This window comes from Desmodus rotundus, chromosome Y (genome assembly GCF_022682495.2).
Source record: "Desmodus rotundus isolate HL8 chromosome Y, HLdesRot8A.1, whole genome shotgun sequence".
NCBI lineage: Eukaryota > Metazoa > Chordata > Mammalia > Chiroptera > Phyllostomidae > Desmodus > Desmodus rotundus.
The window spans coordinates 1,771,660-1,793,141 of record NC_092332.1 but is presented as its reverse complement, the minus strand read 5'-3'; the positions used below and the strand labels follow the sequence as shown (position 1 = coordinate 1,793,141).

Below are 21,482 nucleotides of genomic sequence, written 5' to 3'. Positions count from 1 at the left end.
GTTCCCTCCCGGTCAGTCTTTCAACAGATGCATCATTCGCTATCAGCCTCCCCTTGCGCCCCAGCGCGCTGCCCGGCGGCCTTATCGTCGTGGCGGACGGGAAGTCCTGTAACTGCACCGGCTGTCCCTCTCGAGGCCTTTCCTTTATCTTCATCTTGGGTTCCCCTTTCTGCAGCGCGGTCTGTCTGGGCCTCTGTCCACTCGGTGGGAGGCGACTCCTCAGTATCCGGTTCGGCCAGAAGTGCGGAGAGGCGCGTGCTTCTGGGCCCGCCCCGGTCCGCCCGCCCCCGCTGAGCTGGGAGGCAGGATCGGCATGCCCCTTCCTGGCGACCACCTCACAAAGCGCCCCCACTGATGGATGGGGTTCTTCTGGGCGAGGGACCCTGTCTCTTGCTTCCTGCGTGCCAGCTGTGCTTTCGGGGGCAGGATGCAGAATCCCAGCGGGCATGCTGGGAAAACACCCCACACCCCGATAGCAGCTGCGTGTGGGGACGCCCCCAGTGTCCTGCAGAAGTGGGGTGCTGCAGACCTGTCCTCGTGAGACATGCTGAGTCCCCCTGGTCTCTGTCCTCAAAGACCACGACGTGGATGAGCTGGGCTGAGAGGCGTCCTCGGGGAAGGGCTCAGCTGGGCTGTGTGTGGGCTGTGGGGCCCGCCGTGGGCACGGTAGGCGCTGGGCGCAGGACAGGTCACTGTTTTGGTTCATTCCCCGTCATGTTGCCGCTGTTAGATTCCTGTGCTTTATTTTGAGAGTGGGTTGATCTTTTTACCCCCGAACCCAGTGCAAATGGGGAGGTTTTTGGGGGCCAGGAGTGCCGGGAAGGGCGGTCCTCTGCTTTGTCCTGGAAAGGGGTATATGTCTTGAGCCCGGCCCAGCGACATTCTGGGGGTTTGGGCACAAGACCTCCAACCTGACAGCCACACAGCACAGTGAGGGGTCGTACACTAATAGACGGGATGATAGTCTGTCGGGATCATTTGTAGATTCTATCAGTATTAAGGATCGATGCCACATTGGCCAAGGACAAGACATGGGTGACCGAGGACAAAAGAGGGAAAGAATGACCAAAATCTTACCATTGGCGACAGCATGGAAGGACCTAGAGGGAGCATTACCGTCACCGAAGGAAGGTGGATACAGAAAAACAAATGCCCTATGATCTCACTTACACGTGGAATCTAAAGAAGGAAAAAATCACAAGAGAAACAGACTCATAGGACACAGAAACAGACAGAGCTGCCAAGGAGTGGGGGGTGGGGGCTGAGTGAAAAAGCTGAAGGAATGGACAAGTACAGATGGTCAGTACCGAATGGTCACCGGGAAGTGAAGTCCAGCCCAGGGGACAAAATGTGTCATATTGTGATGACTCGCTGTGGGGTCGGGTGGGAAATATTGGGGGGTCACTTTATAACGTGTATGGTTGTCTAACCCCGATGCTGTGCCCCTGAAACTAACATAAAATCATACTGAATGAAAACTATACTTGAAACGTTTAAACAGTAAATTAAAAAGGAACAGATTATTTCCCCCAGAAACATGAGTTTTCTCTCCCAAATGCTAGTTTCATTCGTGTGGAGGACATCAGCCTGAAAAATTGATCATATCCCCAAGGTAAACTCAGAAATGCACCTGTTTCTAGCAACAGATCCCCAAAAGCATTTGCCCACAATCAGCGTGATTTATGATAAACACTCTCCGTAACTAGGAACAGAAGTGAAATTCCTCCCCTTACAAAAGCTACCTACCCATCTCGCCAGCGAGTGTGACCCCTCCGTGCAACAGAGCAACATGGGAACATTCAAAGACGGGCCACACTCGCCAAGCCTCTGAACAGGCCCCTGCCGTGGGGTGTCACCTGTGAGATGCCAACACTGTGCTTGTCCTCTGTAAGGATAGCAGCCCGCTGCTAAGGCCTGGCTCACAGCAGGGAGGGAACTCACAGGGAAGCCCCATGTGATGGGCGTGAGGGTCTCATACAGGTCACAGGTGTGCAAAAGCTCCCGGGAGCAAGTGCTCAGAATGGGCATGTTTCATGGCATGCATCAATCGAGGACACCGTCCCAGGGTTCTGGCGGGACAAGCCCCACCCTGCAGGGCTGCGGGCCCCACGCGAGGTGGCGGGTGTCCCACCAGAGGAGGAACAAATGGCAGTAAGGACATTGGTGTGGTGACTCACAGTTTCCACATTGTGTGCTACCATCACACCACCACCCACGGAAGGCAGCAGGCGTCCCTGACTACAGGGGGGCTCCCCCCCATGTCAGGAGGCTCCATATGTGGGTGTCACAGGGAGGAAGGGGTCCTGAGACCCCTGGGCCAAGCCGGTCAGCTGGCTCTGCTTGCATCAGAGCAGAAATGTCGGGGGGAGAGGGAAAGAGGAAGACCAAAGGAGAGCAACAGGGAGAGGGAGGAGAGGAAGAAAGCAAAAGGAAGATTAGCTAGATTGTGGATAAGACAGGTAGGTAGACAGATAGATAGGATAAATAGATGACTAGATGGATGAGGGACGGATGGATGAGTGGATATGGAGATCATGGATGGAGAGAGGACATAGGGAATAAACAGATGAATGGATGCATAGGTGGATGGATACATAGATGGATGATAGATGAATTGAGACACGGAGGGATAGTTACAGGTAGAGAGGCAGAGAGAGAACTGTGTGGCATGCACGTCTGGGGCGCGACGGTGTTCCGCTTCCCAGAGGCCTCCTGGCACCGCACAGCCCGTGCGCAAGGCAGATGGGAAGCTCTGCGCACAGTGGGACAGCAGGTGTGTGCTGTGCAGTTGCTAAGCTTGTGGCATCTGCACAGTAACCAGGGGGGAGTCCTAACCTGGGTAAACCACAGCAGAGAGGAAAAGGACACTGAATGTGTTCTGACAAGGGCATGAGGTGTCCTGGCCAGCAGGGCGGCGCCTGCGAGCTGGGACACCACCTGATCTACTAGAAGTGACATCTATTAAGAGATGTGACTCTTTGGGCAGGGGGACGCTGGAAAGTGTCACTGGAAGGCCATTGCACAATCCCAGCAGTGAGAAGTGTCTTTGGAAAAGGTCACTTAAAAAAAATTTTATTGTTTTTCCATTACAGTTGTCCCCATTTTTCCTGATGGCTCTCTCCAGCCCCCATTCTTCCAAGTCCGGGGGTCCTTCATGCATGCTCCTTGATTTTCCCCTTCCCCCATCACTGTCTGCTCCTTCTTCCCGCATCTCTGGTGGTTTCATTCATTACTTTTGTTCTGTTCCTTAGGTTCGACTTATAAGTGACACCATATGGTATTTGTCTTTCGCCATCTGGCTTCTTCCACTTAGCACAATCGTGTCCAGTTGGAAGTGCGAGGATACGGTATTTTGCATGCACTCAAGGGTCACAGGAAGCACCAGTTTGGGGAAGGGCGAAAGAGAAGCACAGCTGACAGGTGACCCAGGTGACCTAACGCAGCTGCATCACAAGCCAGAGACCCAGAAGGCCCTGGAGAAACCTGCTCACGAGACTCCGTGGAGCTCACATTTATAGACACAAGTCCCCACCCCTGGTCCCTGATTGGTCCGTTCTCATGCAAATGAGGGCTCCGAGTCCTCGCAGTGTGATTGTCCAAAAGGCCCTGTCCTGATTGATCATAAATGAGCCGCTCCGGTTGGTCAGTGAAGATGATGATGGGGCTATGGCTGTGCAGCTCTGATTGGATGGGGAAACTCTCAGTCCTATTGGTTGAAACAGGATCCCAGGCACTGCTGTATTAGGGATGCTCAGTGGGCGGGACCCAGGGTGGGAGGGCAGCTCAGTGACCTACCCAAGTACCTTCCTTCTGTGTACGTATTTTCTTCCCTTTTTCTCAAGGTTTACAAGTGAAAAAAACACACAAAGCTCCACTCATGCTCCACACCACGGAACACACAGACACGTGTCAGAACGACTCGCGGCTGGCGGCGTATAAAGCTCACACGCTGACTGTGGACTCTTTGACCTCTTGCACGGTTAGGACGTCGTCGCTGTCGCCTTTCCCCGCGGCCGCAGGGATTTTCTCCCATATGATCTGTGCAGGGGGGAGACAAGGAGGGTGTCAGGTGTTCCGGGGCCCGGCCAGCAGCGGTGGCGCTGCGTGACTAGGATGCCTGCGCGGAGGGCTTGTGCATGGCAGACGCAAGGTCGCCTATGACACGTGCAAAGGTCCTGGGGCAGGATGGAGCTCGGGCAGGAGCACAGGGGAGGTGGCTCAGCCTGCAGACACGAGGGGAACAGGACCGTGGGGGTCCCGGCGAGCCGGGGGGCCAGGGCGTAGGGTCGTGATGGTGAAGTGAGCCACATCCAGCTCCAGGGTGGGGCGAGGGGCTGTGAGGAGGTGGCTGCGACCACGGTGGGAAGTCTACTGGGGGGCGGCCACAGGAAACAACTGAGTCCCTAGCAGGAGCAAGACGAGGCCCCCGCCCCAGGGGCCGGGGTACACGAGGTGTCGGGAGGGACGGCTGTCTGTCATGCTTCACTCCCCTGGGCACATCCTTCAGGAGACCAGGGCAGACGCCCATCTGTCTGTCTGTCTGTCTGTCCATTTCCCCAGACTTACCGGATTTTGGCATGTATAAAGCATGCTCACATTTCTGTGTGCTTATACACAGGATTATTATACTCATGGTAACCAATCATTATACCCGTGTATAATGTGCACTGTTATTTTTCCCTCAAACATTTGGGCACAAAAGTGTGCCTTCTGCACAGCAAAATACAGTAGCTCACAGAGAAGACTTAACCCCTGAGCCCCGGACCAGGGTTCCAGCCACATTGTGCATGCAGGCCCCGTTCGGGGCACACAGCAGAGGGAGGCGATGGGACATTTCTAGGCTCACTGGGCCCCCTGCATGCTGGCCCACCGCTCTGCCCCCCTCCCTGTACGAACCTCGTCATCTTCCTTGTTCAGTTTGTCCTTGATCTGCGGCACTGGCGTCCCAACAAACCTGCCGTGACAAGAAAGAGTGTGACGAGTGAACAGCGATGACACCATCCCTCCGGAGCCCAGGGCAGAACTCTGTGACCTCCCACAGAGCGTTCCCCTCAGATGCTGGGGGGGGTGTGAGTCAGGGAGCTGGTGGGCGCTGGGTCAGAGGCTGGGGTCCCTGGAGAGCTCCTGGCAAGGGGGTTGGCTGTGCTGGACCCCGAGAGCTCAGTAGGAGTTATGGGGGGACGTGAACACAGGTGTGGGGCCCAGAGAGTGACTGGCGCCTGGGATGTGCATCTGGGGTGTCCATCAGGGACCAGAACGTGACCCCCTTTGGTCAGCTGGCTTGTGTAGACCCCATCAGATCAGTAGGGCGCAAGGGGGCTTGCTGAGCTCCACCCAGGCCCCCTGCAAGGCTATTTCTCTCAGGCCACCCCTGGTGACGTGGCCGCTGACCCGCAGACCCAGGACAGCCTGCACTGTTTACATGGGGACTTTCTCTTCATGACACAAATGGGACGATTTTGGAACAAGCATCCCGATTGTGCCCGTTGGCGAGGGTGGCAGCCACCTGGCACCGGGGTTACCTTTTAAAGAGGTAGCCAAGCATGAGGACGCCAATGACGGTCCCCAGGATGACCAGGAGGTATACGTGCACCAGGCTGGGTGCCCGCTCTCCGGAGCCTGAGGGCAGAGAAGGACACACAGGGACCGATTGGGGTGACTCATCCACGCTTGGCCACCTCCTTCCCCGGCACACTCACGTTGAAGAAGCAGGTGTGCGCAGAGGGGACAGTCACCTACAAAAACGCACCCAGTTCCAACACCATTGCAAGGATTTGCTCGAGAGACAGAGTGAGCCCGTGAGAGTGAGGGCCCAACACATAAAATTCTGCCGAGAAGCCTGCCTCCCAAACACCGAGAAAGCGACTTAAAAACGGACGTGAAAATACAAATAGGGATTTCCAGACGTAGAGCTGAGACGAAGCTCGCTCTCCTGCATCACGAGGCTGTAAGTTTCGATTCTCATCCAGAATCGGCACTTTCTACGTCGGATGTGTGCTTGTTATCACGAAGCCCCTCTTATCGGCTTATAGTTGTGTATTTATTATCTTTATTGTAATCCTCACCTATCAATATGTTTATTGAGGAGAAAGGGAGAGAGAGAGAGGGAGACAGAAAGAGAGAGAGAAACATCAATCACTTGCTTCCTATATGGGCCCTGACTGAGAATCGAACCCACAACCTTCTGGTGCACCGGACGATGCTCCCACCCCCTGAGTCACCCTGGCCAGAGCTTATCTGTCCACATTTCAAAATCCAATAAAAGCAGTCGACTCGATGAGAATTGTCAAAACCGAATGGAGTGTTTGGCGATATTCAAATATGAACATATGATGCCCCTTATTACAAAAAGTACATATTATTTGTAAAAAAGGCCTACTTGAGATGATTAGCTGAATACAGGTGAATCAGTTTCCAGCTGCATGCTTAGAAATGTCTATTCTTTTTTTTTTTTGGCCCATTTTTAACCCATTTTTATATTGGGTTGTTGACAACATCTTAGATTACTTTCTGCGTTTTGGGGGCTTACTCCCTAAGGGATACATGACTTGCAAATATTTTCTCCTGTTTTGTGGGTTATCTGTCCACTGCTTTGAGAGTATCCTTGAAAAAACAGCTTTTAGTTTTTATAAACTCCAGTTGACCTACTTTTTTCTTTGTTACTCTTGCTTTTGGAGTCACACCCCAAAATCCGTTGTTAAATCCAAGACCACAAATTGATTCCACACTGCCCTAAGCCGTCCCTTCCAGATGACGAGATGTTGCTGACCACCTATGTCATACAAATTCTACCCTGGGGGTTGTAAGAGTCATGGCCGTTGGGTCAGGAAAAGAAAAAAAAATAACCTCTCTGTGTAACAACGCCTGCTGCACACTAAAATGTGTCAGAATTTCCAGGGACTACGAGACTGCAAACTTCTTAAGGACCAGATTGGCGTTAGGGCGAAATCCCTAAATGCTTGCCAAGTTATAAAAGTTGGCGGCAGGAAGCCAGGGGCCTGGGTGGTTCCCAGTTCCAAGGATGTCTCTGTCGGAGGAAACAGGCCCCCTTTTGATGTGCCCTGTATCCAGACCGGAGACCGAGCTGGGGCCAGTTAGATGTGGCCAGGACGCAGTACTTCCTGGTGGGGTGGGGACTGGAGGGAGGCCGTGTGTCCGCCCCTTCCTGTGGGGATGGAACAGCGTTGGTGCACGATCCTTCATTAAGGGTCGGGAGGGCAAAGTACACAAGTCCTCGCCACACAGCAATTCCTCAGGCGCCTGGGTTGGCTCTGAGGTCAAGTGAGGGCGTGACGGTCCCCCGCCAGGCCGCCGTGGTGGGTACCTACCGAACTCCGCCGGCGGGCTCCAGGCGCCCCACTGATGCCACCTGCTGTCTGCGGCTCTCATCCGGACCGTGTGTCTGGCTCTCGGCTGCGGGCTGTGGAAGTTGTATTTGTTCCCCGAATCGCCAGAGAGCTCCACCTTTGGGGAGACGACAGAGTGAGAAAGAGTTACAGAGAACACAGAGTGAGAGAAACAGAACAGAAAAGTTAGAGAAGAGAAAGTTAGAGGAGGAACAGGAAAGGTAGAGTGTGGAGATGTTTTCTAAACAGCAAACACGGAATGGACAATAAAGTAAAAGACACACTCGTTTTTTGCCTGAAACTCTTACAATCAACGTACAATGTTGCCAGCAAAGCGAAACTGTTGCATCACCCTATGGGACAGGGGCACTGAGTAAAACCACGTGCTTTACGAAGTTCTGGCAGGGTGTCACCTGCTGCAGACTTGGGGGGGCAGTGCTCAGCCCAGTCACTACCAGGAGGGATTCATCGTTCACCGAATAACCACCGTGGGGCTTGCGGAATTGCTTGTACGGATGCGGACAGGTTTCCGCAGCAAACACGATAGGAACAAGCCATCGCAAGAACTGGGACGTGATGCATGCACGAAGGTGCGGACCCAACAAAGGGGATTCCCACAAGGGCCCCTCTGTCCCGTGACTCAGTGGCACCCCTAGGAACCTCCGTTTCCCGGATGGACAGCCCCGCCCCACGCTGGCCACGCCCGGGCCAGGTGTGCCTCTATTCTCTGTTCCTCTGACCAAGTGTCCGATGGAGCTGCAGAGGGCGGAGGGTTTCCGTCACACCGCGTTAACTCACCAGTTGCTTGTCACCTTGCTGCTCCTTGTTCTGGAAAAACAAAAAAAGACAGCGTTTCCTTCCCCCTATAGCAAAGGCATCTCTGACGTTTTGTGCTGTCTGGCGTTGGGGGGCGTGGCCAAGGTCAAGGCCAAGGGCAGGGCGGCAGGGTGGCCCCCGGCTGCCCGCGAAGGGAGCGCAGGCAGACGCCCGCGGGTAGTCCGCAGGACGGGTGCGGGCCTTGCTGTAGACCCGAGTGGGTGACGGAGCCTCGTTAAAATCCAGGGGGACAGGGAGCAGGGGGTCCCTCCTGGTCTACCTGCGCGCAGGTGGGGCACGCATCCACTGGTGCCCCCGTCTCTGCGTCCGCCTCCGCATCCACTTGCATGCATGCGCTCCATTCGCATGCGCTGCGCATCACCGATGTGTCGCCCGCCCCAGACCTCCCACGGGGTCCTGGGCGCACCGTGCAGCTGTGTGCGCGGCACCGCGGGCGCTCACCTGCCTCTGGATGTCCAGCTGGTACTGGAAGTCCCTGTCGGACGTGCTCAGGTGGCTCCTCGGCCTCTCCCAGCGGATGAGGCACTGGGACGCGTTGCAGCCCACGCTGATGTTGCTGGGTGGGCTGTGCATTTCTGTCGGGAGAACCCAGGGGGCGCCGCTGAGCCAGAGGCGTCCTCCAGGCCGCGGAGGTGACACCCCAGAGTGGAGACTGTGGACGTGAGACCCTTCCTGCTGGCCTCTCTTGGAGGGTCACCTTCTATAGCTGAGGACAGGAAGTTGGGTTTGGGGGTTACCCAGCGGTGCATGGGGTGCTCAGGCCAGAGGCTCACGGGGCGTCTACAAGCTTCAGAGGCGTGAGGCAAAGTATGGGGTCAGGGAGCCTGCGGGCAAAGACAAGGGGCGCTTTGCAAGAAAAGACCGTGTCAGGCCTGTGGGAGGGTCCCCGCGAGGCCCTCCTGGGACGGGGTGCTGGGAAAAGAAGGAGCTGGAAAAATAGACAAAGAGAGCGAAAACACCCCATTCCCCGGGGCGCGGGATGGGGGCGTCAGGACCCTGCTGCAGGGCTCTGGGTTGGAAGGAGAGGGAGGCGGCTCCTCTGTAGGTTCACGTGCCCATCGGCTGGTGTGGGGTGACCCAAAGTGAGGGGCGGCGGAGACCCAGGGTCCACAGGGGGGTGCGGGCTGCAATGGGGGCCACACACACCCATGTGAGCAGACCCTGTGGCGTACATGAGTGGTAAATGCCCATTCGGTGCCTGAGGAGCCGTTTCAGCATCTCTGGCAGCAAACGGCACGGCAGCCCTGCTTCTGAGTCCTTCTTAACAAATAGTTTTTATGCTTTCATTTTACGTATTCACTTTTGATTTTCGAGACAGAGGAAGGGGAAGAGAGAGAGAGAGAAACATCGACCTCAGAGAGAAACATCCATCTGTTGCTTCCCATGTTCACCCCAACCAGGGATTGAACCCGAAATCTAGGCATGCACCGTGACTGGGAATCGAACCTGCAACCTTTCGCTGCCTGGGATGACGCTCCTACCCACTGCGCCACGCGGCCACAGTCCGATGTTTATATAGCTTACATGGTGGTGTTCTCGATAAATGTGGCAGAACAACAGAAAGCCTCGCAGACACAGAGAGCGGACCACGGGTGGCCCAGTGGGGCGGGGACGGGGGTGCGGGGGCTGGGTGCACGAGAGGAACGGGTTAAGAAGTACCTATCGCTAGTTATCTGGAGTCCATTTTAACCGGCGATCGGTCAGCTCCCCACGCAGCGCCCTGGTTGGCCGCTGGAACCGTTCAAGGTTGTCTTTGGACAGCATGGCCACGTGTAGCCCCTCTTAGGGCTGCAAACCCCACGGGATGCATGTCAGCCTTGGGGAGATCTGATCACACGTAAGTTCACAGACGCTGTCCCTCAAATCCTGGATTTCTAAGCTCAGAACATACAATGCACCCCTCTCCCCAAATCTCCACGGGCTCACCAACCCGGACCATCCCCGAGCCCCATCCTGCTGGGTTCTCACGAAGGCTCCGCGGCATCAGCAACTCTGACGAAATAGGTGGCTGAACTCGGTCTGCAGCCCCTCCTGCCCCCCTTGAGGTGAAGGCGGAAAGTTCCAGCTCTCTAATCACATGATTTTGCCCCCAGTTGACCTGCCCCAGCCCTTAGGGCCTTGGCAAAACTCACCCCATCAACCCAACTAAAGACTCCGCTATCCCTCTCACAACCGGCAATTCCAAGAGTTTCAGGAACTCCAGGACAAGTATCTATTTCTTATTCTAGATCACACAATTAGATTTCCAATTAGTGTTTGGACGTCTTGGCTTGGATAAAAATGTCGGAAACAGTGGAAAAGAGGACGAGGATTTTTGGCCACCAAATTAGGGTCCAGGGAGACATTTCTCCGCAGCGAGGAGCCCCCTTCTGCTGGCCCTGCCCGGAATGCACATAGGGAGGGGCGGGCTTGGCCAGGTGTGTACGGTAGGCGGCTCCGACACAGGTGAGCCTGCAGGTGGCGAACCCAAGGGCGTGAACAGGAGAAGTGGCATCGAGCGGATTTCCCCCTGTTAAACCTGCCACCCAACCTTCCCTGTGAAGTTCTAATGCATCTGTCACTCCAGCAGTGAGTGACAAGGACCAGGGACTGGAGAATTCTGAAGGGGCGTCTAGAGGGGAGACAGGAAGCCACCCGGGAGTTATATACAGGGTCTGGTGTAGAATCTGCCTGCTTTTCCCGGGAGGCTGGCTTTCTAGTTCGGGGAGACATGTCACTGCACCCCTCAAATGAGGTAAGAGAGAATGTGACTCCTGGCATGTAGGGGCCTGCATACCCCACCTGCTCTGCACCCTTTTGTCCTGGGGGGTGGTGGGGAGCTTTGCTGTGGACAGCAGGCATAACCCCTGAGTGTCCAGGGCGTGCCTAGGGGCACAGGGGCCGTAGAAGGGCCTTCGCTTCCTCCCTGGGCCACCAGCACCAGCATATGTCCGTGTGTTCACTTCAGAGTAAAAGCACAGGGGACACCGTGTGTTTGCAATGTGTCTCGACTCTGTGGCCCCGTTGTCCCTTGCTGTCCAAGGGAACAAACCAAGAGGAAGCCTAACCTGGCCAAGCCCTAAAAGAAGCAAGTTCTATTATTATACGTAAACCTATTTGGAAACAGCATCTTTCTAGATGAGACTGAACACAAGATGTGATATGAGGTGGACCTGGGTCAGGGGGGCCCTGCGTCCAATGACAGTGTCCTGAGAAGAGACAGAAGAGGAGACTCAGACCCAGAGGAGCAGCCATGTGGAGACGGAGGCTGAGACGGGAGGGATGCAGCCACCAGCCCAGGGACGCCTGAGGCCCCCGGAGCTGGAAGAGGCGGGAAGGCCCCTCCCTGGAGCCTGTGGAGGGAGCACAACCTTGCTACACCTGGGCCTCAGACGTCTGGGCTCCAGGGTGGGACGAGAACAATTGTGAATGTTTTGAGCCTCCAGCCTGTGGCCAGTTTTTGCCCACATCAGCCGTGGGAAAGAGAGGCAGATTTCAAGGCCAGCTACATTTGGCATGCAGGCATGGGTCTAATCACGGGCGCTGCTTCTTACCTATTTTCTTTAGCAGCAAAATGTCGTCGAAGAACTGGATCCCCGCGGTCTCACTGGAGCCGTTAACCAGGATGTAAATTTGGTGACGCAACTCGGAGACGAAGTCCAGGTGGCACCCGACGTGGGTCCCTGCCTCTGTCACATAGTGACGACATTGTCTCTCGGGTTTTTTCCTGTGAGACAGCAATCAGGACATCGTTGTTTTTTCTTTCTTTTGTTTTGTTTTTCTTTCTTTGCCGAGTTTCTCACGGGGGTGTGTCTGCAAAGGGAACGCTTACTTTGAGTCTCGGATATACAGAAAATACTGGACATCATCGGGGGCTTCTCGTCCCTTTGCCCACGTGCAGTTCATGAAATCCGCGTTGTAGATGAAGCAGGAGAAGTTTTGTGCGGCCGTGTTGTTCCCGCCTGTGGAGACACAGAAGCAAAGGAATTTGCGCCTGAAGGGGAAAAAGGGGTCGACCAGATGGCTCCAGGGTTGGCCTGCCCAGCCAGCCACCAAAGATGCAGTAATTCCAACCCTCCTTAAACTCTTCCGAGACATCAAAGAGGGAGCCCTACCCCCTTCATAAGCACAGCATCAGCCTCATATTAAAGTCAAACGGAGACGCAAGACAAGAAATACGCCGGCTAGACCCTGACGTAGAGATGCTCAGGAAAATAACAGCCTGCCAGTTGCTCCCTAGTTCAGAGAGGCATTTTGCTACACCCCTCAAATTGGGTAAGAGAGCGTGACTCCTGGCACGCAGGGAACACCCAAGGCAACCTCCGGAATGGGAGGAAATGTTCGCACATGCTGTGTGTCCGATCAGGGGCTAGTACCCAGGGTGCCTACGGAACTTAACCAACTCAGCAAGAGGAAACAATCAATAAAACACCCGAACAACTGGATGGCGAAATGGGCAGAGGACCTGGCTAGACATTTTTCCAAAGAAGACCTACGGATGGGCAGCAGGAAGGGCTGGCCAAAAAGCCCGTGTGGGTTTTTTCCATATGACAGCTCTAAGTTGTCTGTAACTTCATTCCAAGGAATTTTGTTAGAATGTACTGTGACAGCTGTCATTTCAGCGTGCATTTAAAAAAAAAATCCAAATTGAATTTTTGTGCAGCCATTTCAACATTGAAAATGGAAGATACACAATGCTTTTGCCGTGTCATGTGTGGAGAAGGTGCTGTGACTGATCGAACGTGTCAGAAGTGGTTTGCAAAGTTTCTTGGTACTGTTGACATTTTTGTCAAATACTTCTGTGCTTGGGGCTCTCTCATGCATGGGAAGATGTTTAGCAGCACCCCTGGCCTCTCTCCCCTAGAAGCCAATAGCGGGAGACAGCCGACATACTCAAAATATCCAAATGAATAAAGTGATCGGTGAAAATGAAAAGCGCGTCTTTGATTCTACAGAAAAAAAATTAAACTTCCTTTTTGGCCAACCCAACACACGAAGAAGGTGCTCAGCATCACTCACCATCAGGGAAATGAAAATCAAAACCACAGGTGAGACGTTTCACCTCACACCTGTTGGAAGGACCTCATCCTAAGGCCAGGGGTCATGACTGCTGGTGAGGACGTGGAGGGACGGGGACCCTCATGCTGTGTGGGTGGAAGTATGATTTAATGTAGCCTCTCTGGGCAACAAAGCGGTTCCTCAAAATATTAAAAATAGAACTCCCCTATGATTCAGCAATCTCGGTTCTGGGTATTTAGTTACGGAAAACGGAATCCAGCCCTTGAAGAAATGTTTATTGCAGGGTTCTTCACAGCAGTTGAGAAATGGAAGGCATCTCATGCTCCATGGATGGATAAATGGGGAAAGCAAATGTGGTAGATGCCTGGCCGGGTGGCTCCGTTGGTTGGGCATTGTCCCGCTCACCAAAAGGTTGTGGGTTCGATTCCTGGGCAGGATGCACACCTAGGTTGCCGGTTTGACCCCCGAGTCGGGGTGCATAACGCAGGCAACCAAAGGATGTTTCTCTCAAACAGCGAGCTCTCTCTTTCTCTCTCTCACCCCCTTCTCTCTGTGTAAAATCAATGAACATACGCTTGAGTGAGAATTTAAAAATGCAGGAGATCTCTCTAATGGAATATGAGCCAGCCAGGACAAAGGACGTGAAGCTATCTGTGACGCCATGGATGGACTTGGAAAGCACTATGCTCAGTGAAGTACGTCGGACTCAGAAAGACAAACAGTGTTTCGTCTCACAGATGTAAAACGTCAAAGAGTCAAACTCCCACAACGGGGAAGCTGGGAGAGCGGGGGACGGGCAGGAGGATGGGAAGATGTCGGTCAAAAAGAACAACCGTTCAGTGTTGTAAGAATGAATACATTCTCGATGCCTGATGGGACCGTCTCGTTAACGACACCGATGTGTCGTTTGCGTGAAACCCGCTCGGAGAGCAGATCCCCGGCGTCCTCCCCACACACACAAAAAATCAATCAAAGAAAGAAAGAAAGGACGACCTGGGCAGATGCTGCTGTGTTAGCCGTGTGATCGTGGAAATCGTGTCACAAGGCACACGGCCACCAACGCAGCACGCTGGAACCCCGCACACATACTCAATCCTTATGCTCTACTCCGATCTCAAGAAAGCTCAAACCAGGGGCGTCCCGTTTGGGGCTAGTGGGGTGGGCCAGGGTCTCGGTGACATCGTCCCCACCTGGGTTCACGTAGAGCAGTTTTTCGGTAATCTGCCTTTGGCTGATGTTCACCGTCACCGTCAGTGTGGCTCCCCCGTGGAGAACGCTGTCTCGAAAAGAGCACTGGCACATTTTCTCCCGCAGCTGAAAAGGTGCAACCGGCCAGTGACTTAGGAGGCAGGCTCATCGCCTCTCCTCACCATCCTGCTTGCTCCTGTCTCACCTCCATCACGCTGTCTCTCTGCCTGCGTGAAATGCCCGATGTGATGGTGCCCAATGCGAATAGGGACGTCCCGCATCGCCTTAAACGCCACAGAGCTCCACGCGCCCTCTTCGATGTGTTTGCATTTTCTTGTCCTATCCCATAGCCCACAGCTTTGCCCCGGCTTCCTGTCTACACTGTATCCAAGTCAGGCTGCTACATTGTTTCCATTCGGCACTCAGGGTTAATGCTGTTTGTTTCTCAGGGTTAACTCTGGGTGATCTTCGATGGATCCACCCAACAAAAGGCTGGTGTTTAATGAGGCGGGGGGTGGCCTGTTTCTCTAAAGAGCTGCAAGTCGCTGAATAAACCATGTGTCTCCCCCTATGACTGCAGCTGGAGATGTCTGCCCCCTGAAACTCACCCCTGGAAATTATGGGAGCATTCGAGGGCCCATCTGGCATGTACTGATGCTGCTCCGGGTCCCCTGTCTTGCCAGCCAACCCCATCTCCCCATCCTTGGGTGGCTAAGGGTCCCCAGGGTGCCACCTCTCACAGCCGCAGCTCATTCGCTTCAAGCAGAGCAGCTGCTGTTGCTGGGCTCCTAGCATCAGACCTGTTTGGGGAGTTCCTCTGTCTCATAGGAGGTGCCAGCCCTGGACACCTCTGAGACTTGGGCCAGCACTCCTTTGGGGCGGCTGCCCACTGAGGCCCTAGTGCCTGCACCTGGCGTTCCCACCCGCGGTTGACCTGGTGTGATTTCTGTGTAGGGCGCTGGCGTGGTGTGCCCAAGCCCTCTTACCTGCACTTTTAGCATTCCTACTTCCTTGCTCATCATACGACACGTGATGGCTGTGATGTTCTCCATACAGTCCCACGTTAAGGTCATTCTCCTCGGGTCGAACTGCAAGTTTATACTGGGAGTGGTTTCCATGGTGGGACGATCTGCAAGACGCGGCCGTCAGATTCCGAAATCACTTTTTCCTGGTGTCTACACCCCACGACCGACCCATCCCACATCTCGTGAGCAGAGGCCAAGGTCGGGGCGCGCCAACCCCCTTCTCCTATGGTCACATCGACCCAGGTCTGCAGCCTGGTCTCACCGTGAGCTCATGGATTTGGGGTCAGACCGTGGTGCTGCCTGAGCCTCCCTGTCCTCGTCGGCCGAGCGCCGTGGTGGGTGGCAGCCCCATACAAGGTCCATGAGACAACGTCAGAGAGAAAATGAAATCGGGCCCAGGTGTTGGGACACGTCCCCAGGCCCCAGGCACCGGTGTGACAGGGCCAGAAGGTGGTCAAGCACGTTCGCACACTTACCGTGCTGGGTGAGGAGGAACGCCGGGTCGAGCAGGACCGCGACCAGGACGGCCCTGGCCAGTGGACCCATGGGGCCGCCCGACGGCACGGCAACGCTGGACAGAGACAGAGTCACACTTGCAGCAGGAGCGCCGCCCCGGGGGTTCCTGGCAGACAGACAGACTCCGTGGCATTAGCATGCTCACCTCGACCCGATCACCAGGGACCATCCCCACAGGTCGCCATCCCGAACTTCCTCCCCACCCCACGCCCCGCAAAGCGCCTTCACCCCGCGTGAGGGACAGAGTGTCCCGTGACGGGGGGGCCGTCTGGGCCCCGGGCTGCACGGGCCAGAGTGCAGGTTGCTTTCTGCCGCCACCCCTGAGAGACCGTGTGTCTGGTCGTGATTGAGGTTCGTCCTGACGGAAATCACATCCTGCCTTGCGTCCTGCTGGTTCCCGAAACAGCCTATTGTCCCGACCGAATCAGGCCTGGGAGTTTATTTCCGTCCCTGGGAGCCCCCATTCCACCTGCGACCACTCCCCTTTCACCCTCTGTAATTCTGGGGTGCCCCCTAACCCTCACAGGGGTGCACCTCATTTTGCAGCGACACAAGAGGCCTGTGCTTTCCAAGTTGCCTTTAATAAACTTGAGTAATTACCAGCCTCTCCCTTCGTGTCCGGCCTGGTGTTGGGTTTCAGGTGTAGGTATTTTGTTCCTAGCTTCTCTCTGGCTGTGCCTGTTCACATCCCCTGGAAGGCCAGGTAGCCACAGGTGCCGCAGTTAGGACGAGGACATGCAGGGGGAGATGCCATCTAGCCCCTCACAGCGGCCAGACCGAGTCCCTTGGACACACGTCCACATACACCCATGCACTGCAGCTGAGCACAGAGAAGATGGACTGTCCAGGTGTGGCCAGGCGGCTCCCATACCTGGCACCAGGACACGCCTTTCTCTCTGTGCCCGAGTTCAGCGGTGGGGCCGATTTACCCCCTTATTCTCCACGCTAAGGTTTCATTTCTCTCAATTCACCTCCTACTCTGGAGCTGGCCCACCCACGTCCCTACCCACAGGCTTCTTCTGCTTTCGAGTTCCTGACTCAGAGCCCTGGCAGACACAGCGAGGGCGGGGCCTACGTGGCCCGGGGCATCCTCACGCCCACCTCGGATGCACCTCGCTGGCTGGAGCTGCAGGTGGGCCGGGAGGCCAGGTTCCCAGGCACCATCGACTTAACGTGCTTTTGGGAGACATCTCTGCACTTTGATTACTTTTCCTCCTGGTCTCTTTTAATCCTCACCTGAAGATATGCTTATTGATTTCAGAGACAGAGGGAGGGGGAAAACAGAGAAAGAGAGAGAGAGAGGGAGGGGGAGAGAGAGAGAGAGAGAGAGAGAGAGAGAGAGAGAGAGAGAAGGAAGCTGGTGACTTCATGGAAAGCCAGGGAGGAAACTTGAATGCCCATCTGTCTGTGAAGAGCCCATCTGAACAGTCTACAGACGGTGGTGTCCTCACCGTGGGACACTCTGCAAAGGAGAGTGTATGGAGACAGTGACAGATGGGTGGTCACAGGATTTGGGACAGAATGCATCGGGGAGCACACACGACTGTCAGGCGGTGAATCTACTCTGGGTGACCCTCCCATGGCGCACACACGCCTCCCTCACTTGTTCGTGCCCAGAGAGTCCAACAGCGGGGGTGCACCCTGATGTCCGCCATGGGCTTCCGTGACTCCTCGGTGTCTCTGGCAGCTCACAAATGAGGACAGAGTTGCCACCGTTGTCCCAGACACTAACAAATCTCAGGGGGTGGAGGGGACCAGGGCACCCAGGGGCTCTCTGTGCCTCTCTCCCTGCTTCTCTGTGATGAAACATGTTGGGCACATAACTCAGACGCCGCATGGTCTCACGGATATCAGGGGTCTAAACAAGGAAACCAAGGCAACGATGGAGGCCGCGGGGCAGGGGCCTGGGGGCCGGGTGAAAAGGCCGGAGGGACTGAGACGTACGGATGGTCGTTACGGAATATCACGGGGATGCCAGCTCCAGCACAGGGGACGTAGTCGGGAATGTGGTGATAACTGTGCAGCGTGCCAGGTGGGCGTGGGGAATATCAGGGGGGTCCCTTTGTACGTTATACAAATGTGTGAGAACACTATGCTGTGTGTCTGCAGCTATGGTAATGTTCTGTGTACACACCGCAACTGGGAAACAAATGAATGAAAAACAGCTTCCAACGCCAGTCTGTTGAACATGATCTCACAGCTTAAGTTTGAAAAGCAAAGAGCTCTGCTTAGTCCACGGGGCTTGGCCGGCGTCTGCGGGTCCAGCTGCGGCTCGTGGCCCCGACGGTGTTTTGGGTGGGTGGGGTCTTTGCTCGCAGCTGCTCCAAAGTGTACTGTGCTTGTCTGTCCTGGGTATTTCCCTCCACGTCCCCCGCTCAGGGACCCCGGGCTCAGCCCTCCTGTCCCTGTGGCCCCGATGACATCAGCCCTGTACTGACATGCTTTTTTCTGTGTGGGTCGTCTCTGTCTTTTCACGGTCCGTGTTTTCTGGGGTGTCTTTTGGTTCCTGGACTCTATCGGTGTATGTGGTGACCGATTTTCCTGGTAGGTTAGCTTTCTGGGGACTGCTGCAAGAAATAACCAGGAATTTCCTTCCTTCCTTCCTTCTTTCCTTCCTGCTTGCCTTCCTGCCTTCCTTCTTCCCTTCCTCCCTCCCCATCTGCCCTCCCTTGCAGGCATTTCCCTGATCAATTCCCTCCCGTCCAGTCCTGTCCAGCGTCTCCTTCCGGGGCCCCAGCCACCACACCCACCACAGAGGCCCCTGGTCCCGCTGGTCCTCGTCACTCCTTCCCATGTCCACAGTCGTTCCTTCTCTCTCTGCTCAGCCCCATGTGCAGCCGAAGCCCCAGCTGAGGACACAGCTCTGCCTCCCTGTTCAGAGCTCAGCTGCAACCGCACCCCGAGGCTCCCCCAGTGTCTCGCAAGGCCCCCTGTCTGCCTGTAAGACCCGCCGCCCTGCTGAAGGCCTCTCCACAGACGGGTAAGTCCTGTTGTGTCCGGATTCCACCCCCAGCTGACCGCCGTTTGTCTCTGTCACCCGGGGAGACTTCCCCCGTGCCATGGACCAACTCCATCACCTCAGACACCGGTGCACGGGGGTCTGACCCCGTCCCACCCCAGCCACCATCCCCCAGTCCCAGGCCACCTGTCCTCCCGCACCCCGAGCCATCTCTGGGACTCCCCGGCAACACAAAGCTTGAACGTCGCACGTTCGGTTAAACGTTTAAATGTCCACTGTCTCCCACCGACCCGCCTGCACCTCCACCTTCCACATCTCCTGAAGCGTCCGCTGGCTCATCGCGATCTTAGAGGCCTTGCTGGCTCTGGCCTTTGACCCCCCACTCCTGGCTGCGGCCCGCTGTGGACAGCCCCACCCACTCCGCATGTCAGGTATGCGCACTTGGGCCAGTGACCACTGGGGGGCGCCGCCTAGCCTCCCACCTATCCCTCCCAACCTGCGTGAGCCCTGTGCAGGGAGCCTTCCTTCCTGCCAAAGGGGAAATTGCAGCCCCGGACACCACCTCTGAGTGGCCCAGGCCAGTCCCCACGCGATGAGCTGGGGCAGCACCCACTTCCTCCACCTGGAAGCAGGCCCACCCACCCCAGGCTCCCTGCCCAGGGGGCGGGGCTGCAGGGGAGGACCCCTCCTGGGTGTAGTGACCACAGCAACGGTGGCCCCCTCTCTAGTAGCACCTGGCTTCTGCCCACATTTGTACACCTGCCACTCATCACCATGCCCCGCCCCTCGCAGCTGCACTGTGCTCCGTGAGGACAGGGACAGGAGGAGAGAGGACACAGGCTGGGACGTGTCAGGCCTCCGTGGCTGTAGCCCCTGTCTCTCACGTCATTTCTCCTTGTCAGAGCCTGCCACCGTCACCCCAGTGTCCGCGTGCCCGCCGCAGGGAAGCGGTGCCGGCTCTGAGCCCCGAAAGCGGTGTCCCTCCAGGAGGGAAGTAGCCGCTGGACAGAAGTGACATCCATATCCGAGCCCCGAAAGTACAGTTCCCCATCCGCTTCTTCTAAGCCAAACGCCCTTTTACCACGATTGGGAAACCCTGTGAAGTTCTCCAAACTTCACTTAGAAGAAAAACCTCAAGGGAAAAAATGTTCCCGAGAAACCTATCCAACACTTTCACTTTTAAATACACGGGCAGTTACAACACAGGCCTGTTGGGCAAAGAGAGTGTGGCCCACCCTCCCCTGCAGGAGGATTCGGACCCGGCCCAAAAGGAGCAGGGCGGTCACCCGCCGAGCACCTGCCTCATTGTCCCTTGTCTGTCCCTTGGGCCCCTTTTACGAAGCACACCCTGCCATCCCCACCGCATCGTTCCCCAAACCTGAAGTTCGGGACCGTCCCACTGATTTCTTGTCACGTGGCTGGGATTGTTGTAAAGCCCAGGCTACACTCCTGTGCCACGCGGGGGGCCACCATCGCCTCTCTCTGCTTCCACAGCTGTTTTGTCCCCCACAATGAGACCCGTCACTCCTGTCCCCCTGCCCCAGCCCCTGGCAACCGCCTGCCTTGGGTCCCCGTGGCTTTCTGCAGGCATGCTCGGGCGTTTCGGATGAACGGAAACTCATACCATATCTGGGTGTTTGGCATGGACTTCCCACCCACTTTCTGTTCTTTCGGCCGTCACCGCGCCATTCCCCTTCTCCTTGACCTAGATTTCAGCTTTCTAGCGATGACAGCTGGGCGGAACGGCTTCTGACCCTCACCTCTGCACGCAGTGTCCCGTGGCCCTGAGTCGGACCGGAGAATCAAGTGCTGCCCTTGGCAGGACGCTCGGATGAGCTTGGGTTTCGAGTTCCCCGCAGCCTGGATGGTGTCGTCCAATCACACACAGAACAGAACTCCACGGTCCCCCACGACAGCTCCACCTCTGCCCTGCCGGCGGCTCAGCTTGCTGGCCGGAGCTTCGAGATAAAGCGACTGTCAGCAAACCATCTCCCAACACGCGAAGACCCCTTGTTCGCCCCGAGCATGCCACACCTGCCGCTGCTTCCAGATTTTTCCAAGCACCTGGGGACAGGCCCGGTTCCCCTGGGAAATCAGGAAGCTGCCGGTGCGTGCTGCCAAATTCCTGCGGCCAACTGCCACCTTAACACACGTGCATTAGAGTCACCGCCTGGCTATGCTTCTTAGCTGGGTGCTCTTCATGCTGCCACCCCCTGTGTCCCACCCTGGCCTCCCCACGGACCGGGAGCACGACCCTGCCAGCAGCAGCAACGAAAGGAGAAAAACATACAGCGGTGACAACATATTCGGCGCCCACAGAGGGTGGCACAGGCTTACCCTCCGACGCCAGGCTCTCTCGCACCCACCTGCCTCTATGCGCTCGGTCTGCCGACGCGCCCACCTCCGAGCATCTCGTTAGTGCCCGAAAGTTACACACAGTGATTGCGCTCAGGAAGTGCGAGCTCAACACTCAAGGGTTTCTTACGTGTTCATTCCATAACCTTCCCCCTTTTCTCGCCGCTCTTCCTCATTTCTGTTTCGTACGCGGGTGGCTGTGGGCACCACAGAGCTGCCTGCAAAAGGGAGCTGGACGTTAACTCTCTCGTGACCGCA

At 56.0% G+C, this 21,482-nt stretch overlaps 1 protein-coding gene across 1 annotated transcript; it reads right to left on the bottom strand.

The window, feature by feature from the left end:
* Nucleotides 1-3,068: 3,068 nt before the first annotated feature.
* Nucleotides 3,069-21,395, bottom strand: LOC139440566 (granulocyte-macrophage colony-stimulating factor receptor subunit alpha-like). The gene is made up of 13 exons (XM_071220355.1): nucleotides 21,236-21,395; nucleotides 20,630-20,827; nucleotides 15,871-16,016; nucleotides 15,356-15,498; nucleotides 14,372-14,495; nucleotides 11,995-12,124; nucleotides 11,717-11,889; nucleotides 8,625-8,758; nucleotides 8,145-8,174; nucleotides 7,329-7,464; nucleotides 5,523-5,619; nucleotides 4,897-4,954; nucleotides 3,069-4,038 (listed from the first exon to the last, which is right to left on the bottom strand). The coding sequence occupies exons 3-13, from the start codon at nucleotides 15,938-15,940 to the stop codon at nucleotides 3,943-3,945; spliced, it is 1,191 nt and encodes a 396-aa protein (XP_071076456.1). The 5' UTR covers nucleotides 15,941-16,016; nucleotides 20,630-20,827; nucleotides 21,236-21,395; the 3' UTR covers nucleotides 3,069-3,942.
* Between the last annotated feature and the right edge of the window lie 87 nt (nucleotides 21,396-21,482).

Coding starts and splice junctions, on each gene's coding strand:
- LOC139440566 (XM_071220355.1), bottom strand. CDS start 15,940: ATGGGTCCACTGGCCAGGGCCGTCCTGGTCGCGGTCCTGCTCGACCCG. Junction 14,496..15,355: donor TAGGAATGCTAAAAGTGCAG/GTAAGAGGGCTT, acceptor GCACCTTTTCAG/CTGCGGGAGAAAATGTGCCA. Junction 5,620..7,328: donor GAGCCCGCCGGCGGAGTTCG/GTAGGTACCCAC, acceptor CTCTGCCCTCAG/GCTCCGGAGAGCGGGCACCC.